At 35.4% G+C, this 10,600-nt stretch overlaps 1 protein-coding gene across 1 annotated transcript in view; it reads left to right on the plus strand.

The window, feature by feature from the left end:
- OTOGL (otogelin-like) overlaps positions 1-10,600 on the plus strand; it is a 164,205-nt gene that overhangs the window by 101,776 nt on the left and 51,829 nt on the right. Inside the window, exons 32-34 of the mRNA XM_008578479.1 lie at positions 3,160-3,327; positions 5,075-5,353; positions 7,326-7,443. Coding sequence (XP_008576701.1) covers positions 3,160-3,327; positions 5,075-5,353; positions 7,326-7,443 — 565 coding nt within the window. The remainder of the gene's footprint in view (positions 1-3,159; positions 3,328-5,074; positions 5,354-7,325; positions 7,444-10,600) is intronic.

The following is a 10,600-nucleotide window of genomic DNA, read 5'->3' on the forward strand; positions in this document are numbered from 1 at the left end:
CTCTTAACTATTGTAAATAGTGCTGCAGTGAACATTGGAGAACAGGTATACATTCGACTTTATGATTTCCACACCTCTGGGTATATTCCCAGCAGTGGGATAGCTGGGTCATATGGTAGATCTATCTGCAATTGTTTGAGGAAACTCCATACCATTTTCCATAGAGGCTGTACCATTTTGCAGTCGCATCAACAATCTATGAGAGTTCCTTTTTCTCCGCAACCTCACCAGCATTTATCATTCACAGTCTTTTGGATATTAGCCATCCTAACTGGGGTGAGATGGTATCTCAGTGTGGTTTTGATTTGCATTTCCTGAATGCTGAGTGATGTTGAGCATTTTTTCATGTTTCTGTTGGCCATTCATATATCTTCCTTTGAGAAATGCTTATAACACTACCTGACTTTAAACTATACTGTAAAGCTATAATAACCAAAACAGCATGGTACTGGCATAACAACAGGCACACTGATCAATGGAATAGAATAGAGAATCCAGAAATCAACCCACACACCTACAGCCATTCTGATCTTTGTTCCTGCTAAAAATTCTTTTTTTAAAGTTAATATATTTATTTATTTTTGATCCAACACCATTTCTGTTAAGATTTTATTTTATTTTGTCAATATACAATGTGGTTGATTATTGTGGCCCATTACGAAAACCTCCCTGTCTCTTCCATCTCCCCCCTCCCTCCCAACAATGTCCTTTCTGTTTGAGTGTCGTATCAACTTCAAGGATTTGTAATTGTTATGTCTTCTTCCCTTAAACAAATGGGATTATATCAAACTAAAAAGCTTCTGCACAGCAAAAGAAAAATTAACAGAGTTAAAAGACAATCAACAGAGTGGGAGAAAATATTTGCAAAAGATACATCTGACAAAGGATTAATATCCAAAATATACAAGGAACTGAAACAACTTTACAACAAAAAAACAAGTAAACCCATTAAAAAATGGGCACAAGAGCTAAATACCCTGCTAAAAATTCTTATGCAAGTTTTAAGTTCAGAGTGATTTTATTACATAGGATATGCTTATTGCTGTGGTTAAAGAATCACTGCAGGAAGTGGTTGCTTTTAGTAGGTGGTGAAATTATTCTTCTATATGCAGAAGATTAAATGATAAGATCAATGACTTTTCTCTCTCAATTGATGGTTAAAATGCATGAAAATAGTCCAGAAGAAAGATATCAATTAACTGGGAATCAATTCAAAAGCATTTAGTTTTTATACGAATGGATTTCTCAGGTGACAATTGTCTCTTCAGGTTGCTATAGTAAATTCATGTGCAACAGGGGAGAAAAGATTGAGGTTTAGCTGTCCATCCCTTTCTCATTCTTATGCTGAATATCTGTGAAGGTGCTTTGAGTCCTCAAGTTGTATTTGTATATATGTCTCCTCCATTTTGAATTGATCTCATGATAATTTACATATTTATCTATTTATATATACATTACTTACACATTTATACAGATCTACAGATTTATACTTTGAAGTATGTTTAAGTCTTGGAAGTCTATGTTACTCTCCTCTTGTCCCTCCTAAAAATGAGCCATTAGGTGGTAGAGACTATTGATATAATTTTATTTGATTCTTGTATATTTTGGCTCATGGAGAAACATTTTGAATAGCATAGGTTTGTAACAATGGTGGTGGGTCCACTGCTGCCAGACTCATAGAAAAATCCTCCACAGTTTCTTCTCAGCTTTACCTTGGTGTGGAGCCAAAGTTATTTCAAATCCCCTCTCTACTCTATGTATCTGAGTCCCTCCTGAGGCTCTTCCTAATAGCTTATCTGTGTCCCTAGCTGCTCGGTGGTGATGTTTCCCAAAATGGTGAGTCAGTGGAGGGGACTACACTGGAAGGTAACTTATCTGAGACTCTTCACTCTGCTCCTGGTCCTCAGGATGGAAACTTTTCTACTGAAAAAACTTCTCATCCCTCCAATCCAACTACCCTTTCCCCTTTCTTCAGCCTGGTCTTCAGTCCATAAAGGATTCTTATATTCGTTGAATCTTTTTTTGTTCCCTCTTCAGAGTGGGCTGGGAAAGCTAAATTATGTTTGAGATAGCAATGAGAGAAGAAGGAAAGTAAAAGACACTGATAGCAATGAGATTAATGTTTTAAGTTATGAGGTACCACATGTATATCAACATTTTATATAACTTACAACACAAAAATATATGTATACCTGTAAAAAGTTACAGTTTGTAAATATGTAACTTAATTTTTGATGATTCAGAAGAAAATTTAAAATTTTATATTTCAGTTATATAAAGAACAATTAAATGGCACAGAGATTGGGTTGAAAGTAAACTGACTTCATTATCATAAAACCTAATGCATAAAAATTTTTTGAACACGTGAACTTATTGTTGAGTTACATATTTATCCTTATAAGATGAAGTTTGCAGAAAAATTACTCTGAGTTTCAGTTTTAGTTCTAGACCAACTAATTTATTAATGTGATAAATATTTTCCAGTTTATATGGAACCATTTAAGTTCATGGGAAATGATAGCATGAGTAAAAAGGTCTTTCACTTTTCTTTGAGCTTTATCTTATTTTCTCTTTTTTATAGACATATCTCACTAGTGAAATTCAATAATTCACAGAACAGTAAAATATTGCATATCATATCTGTGAATTCTTTTTTCATGCAATGCAACCTACTAAAGAGAGATGAATTTTAGAAGATTATCATAATACCAGGCGATTGATACAACTAAACTTATATTTATTGAGGATAGATTAGAACCTTGGAATTTTAGAGCTAGAAGGTTACCTAGACAAATTTCTTCATATAGGTGAAAAATTTGAGGTCCAGAAAGCTTGTCAACCTACTATTCAGCTCTGCTTTACATACACACGTATATAAACATATACATATACATGCATGTATACATACACACGTGTATACATATTCATGTGTATGTATATATTATCAAAATTACATATTCTAAATATATATTTATATTTTTCAAATTATTTTACTATTTTTGAAAAGAGTTCAATTATTTTATTAATGTTATGTTTTTAATTGCCCTATATTTTTGGAATATTTTTTGTTCTGCAATTTATTTTTATTGAAATAAAATGACAGATTTAAATTTAAAAATCCTATACCAATTTATAATTCTCTTATTTGTGCTTAACTAGGACTTGGAGAAGGACCATATATGCTGGCAAGTTATGGGCAGAGTGGCCTTGTTCTGGGGGCCAATATGACCAGTAGGAACATTTTCTCTTTGCCAAGAAGTAGTATACATGACAATTTATTTTTTATTTTTATGATCACTCCAGGACTTTTCAAAGAGAAGACATCATGTAAGTATAATTGAAAATAAGCGTAGCTTTCCATTGATACTTTTTCATTTATTCATTCAGTAAATATTAATTGGGGATCTAATAAGTTTACGGCATTTTTCTAAGTGCCCTAAAGCATATAAAATAAAATATGACATTAGCACATAAACCAGCTATGTCTTTTGTATATAAAATAATTTCTTTGTTTATCTATTGCCTTAAAACTGCAATTGTTTGATTGAGTTTTCGGTGCTAAATAAAGCACAGCTTAAATTGTCATAGTATTAATCACAGAACTTAATTTGAAAATTTTTGAAAAACAATCCACTGATTCCTAGAATTTGGAGGATTTTAATGCCAGATTAAAGTAAAAGAAAAAGTTGTGATTTGATATCAAATAAGTACAATATTAAGAGCAGAAATCAGGATGTAGACAGTCACCGAGACAGTCTGTTATCCTTACCTGGCCTTACCTGGTCTATTATCCTATCCTTACCTTCCTCATTCACTGACATGTCTTTGGTGTCCAGGACCTGGCTGTACATTTCCTGGTTTGCATTGGCAAGTCTGTACTGGTGTATCCAGCTGGCCCCTGTTCTGACTGGTGGTAGTGTCTCCTTCTGCTCCAGTGATGCTCATCTACATTGCTACTATGTAGTCTACCTAGGCCCAAGCATGGCATGTTGTATAAGCTTAGGAGATATTTATTGAATAAATTAATCCAACTTAACTTTAATTTATTCTGAGAAATCTCCCGATTCTCCAGTTAGAATAAGTTATTTCTCTTCTGTAAAAGGAACTCCCTTGATTCTGAAAACACATGTCACAGTCTGAAGTTGTAATTTATGTTGGCTACATGGTTTTTTTTCTCATATAAAAATGTTTTATTTGTTTTTGTATTTTCCAGTGCTCAGCAGAAGGACGTGCAATTTTTTAGGACACAATAAATGCCTTTGGAATCATATTGAATTTGAGAGAGCTCTTTTTATGATTTACTGTAACCAAGGTTTTAATAGGAAAATTTAAGTAGTGTTCATTTAAGAAAATCAACTTAAAATCTCAGTTAGAAAGCTTTCATATCATGGGTTTTACAAATATAAAGGAAATTTTCAAAACACATAAAACGCATGATACTTCTCCAGTGCTTTGTAAACTTGTCGTTCATTAGCCGTCTGATCATCTTTTGGGAAATAGCCAGTAATGCTGAGTAAATAGTCTTTTCTTGATGCAGTAAAATCTCTTGCCAGAACATTTGCTCATTAGGAACCCAGTTATAATGAAATGAAGTTATAGGTCTAAATTGATCTATTTCTTTATTCTCTTACTCTTTTTTTCATCAAATTTAGCTGTTCATAGATTTTTGTGCTTTTGATAACATTAAAGCTTGCAAATACAAATATATGTTAATTAATCACTCAGTTACTGTGTAAAACTATACATTCTGGGATCCTCATTGATATTTCTTTTTTTCCCCCCAAAGACATAATATATTATTAAAAAATATATTATTTTAAAAATAGATTACAAAACTCACAATTTTTTTTTTTTTTTTTTAGATATCTCTGTTATACACTGAATTTAAAGTGCTGCTTTTTCTTTTAGGGATTTCGTTATTCATTTCTGAAATCTTTGAGATTGGTATCATTTATGTACAGCAATTGTGCATACTATTTTCTTGACTTTATAAGTACATTTTATAATGCCAATGTTAATATTCTTCTCATGAGAATCCAGGGGGTTGTCAAACTCACTGCTCTATGTCTTACAGCATTGGCACTTGTGTCCTTGGAATCTGCTGAAAGGCCAAACTATTTTCTCTATGTCCACGACAATGACACTCTTAGTTTGAAGCTGTGGGAGGCAAATTCAGCCTTTCATCGGAGAGCAACCTTTTTCCACCATCAGGGCCTCTGGATTCCTGGTTACAGTGCATTTGAATTATACAGCAAAAAAGGCTTTTTTATCATACTCACAGATTCTAGTGTCAAAGCATCAAAATATGATGATTCTGAAGAATTTAAACATACAAGTAGCTTCAGCATAGAAGGTATGTTTCCTGAGATCTCTAAAAAGAGAGCAAATAAATAATTTACATTATGAGGAATATTTATCAGTCTTTAATTTTGATATCATTTTTACTGTGTATAAGTATATAGGATTGTATAACCTTAAGTAAGTTTCTTAACTTCTCTATCCCTCAGCTTACTTATCCGTAAAATGGGGGAAATTGTAATGCCTACTTTGTAGGGTTATTTTGAGTATTACATAGGTTGATGTAAATTGCTTAGAAAAACCCTGAATAACCTTATTTATTATTACTACCTCAGTTATTACCACTAGTGCTGTCTGGACACTGGGATAGAGCCCATCTATGTCACATGGTTGTCTAGTGTTTGTATCTTCTTTTTCTTTCCCAGAAGGCTCGTTCTGATTATCTGATTCTTAGTGATAAGGATAACATGTTCATCTCTGTCCTTTATTTTAAATATAAGGGTATCCAGTTTCACTGACCTTGGAAGATTCCCTGGTTCAGCAGAAGTCTGATCTTATTTCTAGAGAGCTTTAGAGGTCTAGCTTTTGAATTTTCAGAGTTTCAGACAGCAATCTTCATTTATTTATGCAATGTTTAAAAGTAATGCTCTGTTTTCAAAACCAGGAGCTTGATATCTGCCTTGAGTCTCTCAAACAAATTGTTTTATCTTAACTGACCCTCCTAAAGTAGTTTGAGAGCTAATCATTTGCCTTTTTCTATTCGGAATAAATTTCTGCAAACCTCTGTAATATTTGGATTTTAGGAAATTCAAATTAAGCTTCAAAATTTTGCCTATGGAATAGAGTTCCTATGTGCAAAGCTTCCCAAGTCTGGCAGGAGGTTTTTCATAAACCCAGCTGCCACAGTTCTCCAAGTGTTCTTACTCTGCCAAGAGGCTTAAAGCAGAGCAAAAGAGTCCCAATTCCTTCCCCATTTTTATTCTCAGGTCTAGTCTGGTGAGACAGAGCATGTGTATGACAGGTTCAGAAAAGCAACTTTTATTACTTAGCAGATAAGCAACAGGAATCAGCAAAAGCCTAGGATCCATGATGAGCCAGACCCCCAGTGCTCAGGAAAGCTGCCCAGGGCACTTGAACTCTTGTCTGTGTGTGCCCCATGTTGCACCACAGCTGAGGGACCCTGAAAGCATTTCTTTCTGGATTTTATACCCTGGGCACCACTTGGCTCACTAAGTACAAATTTTGCAGGACATCCTGTTCTAGGAGGGACAAGAACAGAGCCTGAACTCTTCTGGCTAGTTCCTTCTTATCTCAGGATAATGCATTCTCAGAACATTCTACAATGGAATGGAAGGGGAGAGCTGGGTCAGCAAGGTCATCAGGGACCTGACCTCCTGCACTGTACTCTTGAGAAAAGTCACTGACATGCCTAGAGGTTTGGAGAACTGCAGCCAATGGCCTCATCAGAATCTCAGAAACTGATCTTCATGGATTTCCTAAACCTAGGATACTCTAGGGGTCTATTCAAGTCTTGGAACCAATCCACTCCCAGGACCCATGAGCCCAGTAACTCAAGTCTAGCAGTTACTCCAATCTTTAGAGGCATAGATGCCTTCCCAAAAGTCTTATTTTCCTTGTCACGGAGTTGTTGCAAGGATAAGATAAAATAATGGACACAAAATTACTTTGCATAAGATAAAATTCCAAACAAATATTTGGTGTTATTATTTGAAAATCAATATAAACCCACTAAACATAAAGAAAGAAAGAAGATTTTGAATTTCCCTCAGTCTCATCCAAACCCTTGCTTTTTAAAATTTTTTGGAAGATACACTTACATTTAGATGTTTAGCCTGAGCACAAAATGATTTGGTCACCAAGCAATTACAATTTTTTTCCCCTTCGGTCTGCCTTTTCCATAACATTATGGTCAAAGAGGTCAAACTCTATAAGGGTTTGTATCATGAATCATTAGTTTTCAAGCTGTTCATTAAAAATGTACACAATTGAAACTGTATTTTTTCCAGAAATCCAGGCAGCAGTGCCTTACAGGAGGATGTGTGAATGGAGATATGAACCTTGTGCCACTCCCTGTTTTAAAACATGTAGTGACCCTAAAGCACTAGCATGTAAATTTCTTCCACCGTAAGTAATATTACCAATAAATAAGCAAATTACAGTGCTGGCAGGTTCTGTCTCAGTGATTTTTTTTTTTTTAAATTTAAAAACAGCCATTCTCAAGAAAAATTTGTGTGTGCTATATACTCATTCATGAATTTATTTCATTTTAATCAAGAATTAGTCATTGAGGGTCTGCTATGTGCCAGGAATCCTTGCTGTTAGGGATACAGTACTGAACAAAATAGGCAGAGTACCCGCCCTCATGGAGCTTACGTATTGTTGGGCTGAAGCAGGAAAAAAACAAATAAAAATGTGAATATATAACATAACATATTGTTAGATGGCTATATGTGTTTTGGAGAAAAATAAAGGAAGGTAAGGGAAACAGAGAGCATAAGGCACGCGTGTGTGTGTTTGCTAATAACATCAGTGGTCAGGGAAGAACACACTAACAAGATGACATTTGGTCAGACATCTGAAGGAAGCCAGGGAACTAGCTATATGGATACCTGGGGAGGAGTCTTTCAATCTGAGAACAGTACAAAGGTCCGGGGTGGGAATATGTTCAGTGTGTTTGAGGATCAGCAAGGAAGCCATTATGTGGAACAAAGAGAACAAAATTGAGAGAAGCAGGAGACTGAGACCAGAGAATTATAGTGGTGGGCAAATCAAACATGGCTTTATAGTCTGTTGTAAGGATGTTGTCTTTTACTCTAAGACAGGAAGCTTGGGTCTATTTTGGGCAGTAGAGTGACATGATCTTTTTTATGTTTTAAAAAGTTTACTTTGGCTGTTGTGTTGAGAATGGACTGCAGGGGAGGGGAAAGAGAAGGACAGAACTGGTCAGTAATAAAGATAGGAGATGAAAGGGATTTGATTAGATTGGTAGAGCTGGAAGTGAACAGATTGTAGATACACTTTGAACTTAGGTCTGTAGGGGGTGCTGATGGATTAAATATCAGTTATGAGAGAAAAAGGAGTTAAGCACTCCGGTTTTTGCCCAGCAATTATGTGAAACATACGAATTTGCTATTTTTGTAGTCAAAACTGGTCAAATATCAACAATTTCAAATAATTCAATTTAGTAGAAGGACCAAGTTCCCATTTACTAAGATAAGGAATATGTTAGGAGGAACAGCCATAAAGGCAGGAGTTTGGTTTTGAAGATTTGAAATTCGAAATTAAAAGGTGCTCATTGGATTTAGAGAGCTAGAGAACAGGAAGAGACAACATGGAGACAGAGTGTGATCAGCTATTTTTTTTAAAGGAGTTTATTGTAAAGGAGAATAGAGAAATATCAATAGTAGGAGAGAATATTTTAAAAATAATCATTTTTACGTTAAACATTTATGAGCGTCTCTTCTATGGCACTGTCACTACAAAAGGTCCTGAGCACATGCATAAATAAGACCCAGCTCCTTTCTTATGGGGCTTACAGTCTTTAGGAAGGAGACTGAAATAAAAAGAGATAATAATACAGTGAAAAGAGGTCTAGAGGAACAATAACAGCTACAACTAGCACACTTAAATATTTACAGTAGGACACAAACTGTGCTAAGTAAGTGCTGTACCATGGGCCATCTCATCATTCCCATTTTCAGAGGAGAAAAGCAACTGAGGAACAGAGCAGTCGCACAATTTGCCCTAGGTCACACAGTGGAGCCAGGGTTGGGTCCACTGTACCCTGTTGTGTATCAAGTTCTATGGGTACGGAGAGAAGAAAATGATATAGCTGTTTATTTTCTTAAAAATAAAAACAACCAACTTTTTTTTTCTGGACAGAAGTCTCCACCACTCACTCGGACCTCTCCCATTCACAAATCTGGTAGCCATCAGGAGGAGGGGACACAACAGTGGCCCCATGGTGAGGCTAAGCAATGGGAGGACATGTGGCAAAGGAAGGAGGAGAACGGAGGGCGTAGCTGACACTCTGAAGGGAACTCGGCATTTGGCTAGTTTATTACTTCTTGTGGTGTAGCCAGTCTCTGAGGTGGTTGGACCCAGAGCCTCAGTTCTTCAGTTTAATGGTCTATAGCTGCCCCTAAGTTTCTCTTTCAGTATGGTCGTGATGCACAGCAGAAACTCAGGGTGAAACTTCGCCCCTGCCAAACTCCTTCTCATCTCTACTTCACTTCTGTCTCTCGTCTCCTTCCCCTGTGCTGACACTCCTGTTGAACTTGCAGTCCTCAGGGGAGACTCAAGTACAAAGCTGGAGCGTTAACATGCCCCTGTGCCCCACTTCCAAGTCCCCAACAGAGCCATCACTCTTGTTCTAGATAATTGCAGTATCTGGCACATAGCAAGTGTTAAAAATAAAAATATCTAGTGAAAATGAGACTTTTTATGAGAAAAGAAGCCAAGTAACATACCACAGAGCACATATGTAAATGCAATTATTTCTATTGTGTAATATGCTCATTATAAGAACCATTCTGCATCTGATGCATTATATTTCTCACTTAGAAGTTGAATAGATTACCAGTTGTAAGAAAAAATAAAGAGAAAACTGCTATGTGTGACTATGAAGGCATTTTTAAGGAATAAATTAATGGGTTTTATAAAGTATTTTAAGAGGATTACTGTGATATTGACTTGCATAAAACAATTGCAAAATAGTTGAGTTGCACAAAAATTGGTGTTGACTTAATGATAACCAATTGGCCCTAGTCTTTTAAGCAATCTAGTTACTTTAACTTTTCTTTTTTTCTCCTGCTTGACAAAGTTCGGAGTGGAATAGGAATATCATGTACCAGCTAAAGTTTTATTATTCAACTTTGTTTTATGAAATAAACAATTGGTCATATAAGCTAAACTGTTTATGCCAAAAAAAAATCATTTGTGAAGGAGATATCCAAGAGATGACTAAATGTGTCTCATGTTAAAGAGAAACATTAGTTTTCCTTGGTTTTTAAATGCTAGATTGGAGGCTGGATTTGCCTCCCTGAACAAGTGCCCTCTAGTGGTAACACTTGCCCCTAGTGTCAAGTTAGTTCATCCATACTGAATAGAAAGAGGCCCTGAATATTTTTTTGTTTAAAGTCTTTACTTTACAGATAAGGCAATTGGAAATGTTTTAAAAATATAATTACAACCTGTTAGTATATTCGAGTGGCAGATACAAAAGCCTTTTAATAACAATATTTGCATTAATTCTCTGTAGTATGTATGAATCTAACAATTA

The sequence above is a fragment of the Galeopterus variegatus genome, unplaced genomic scaffold (assembly GCF_000696425.1).
Source record: "Galeopterus variegatus unplaced genomic scaffold, G_variegatus-3.0.2 Scaffold1692, whole genome shotgun sequence".
Taxonomy (NCBI): Eukaryota; Metazoa; Chordata; class Mammalia; order Dermoptera; family Cynocephalidae; genus Galeopterus; species Galeopterus variegatus.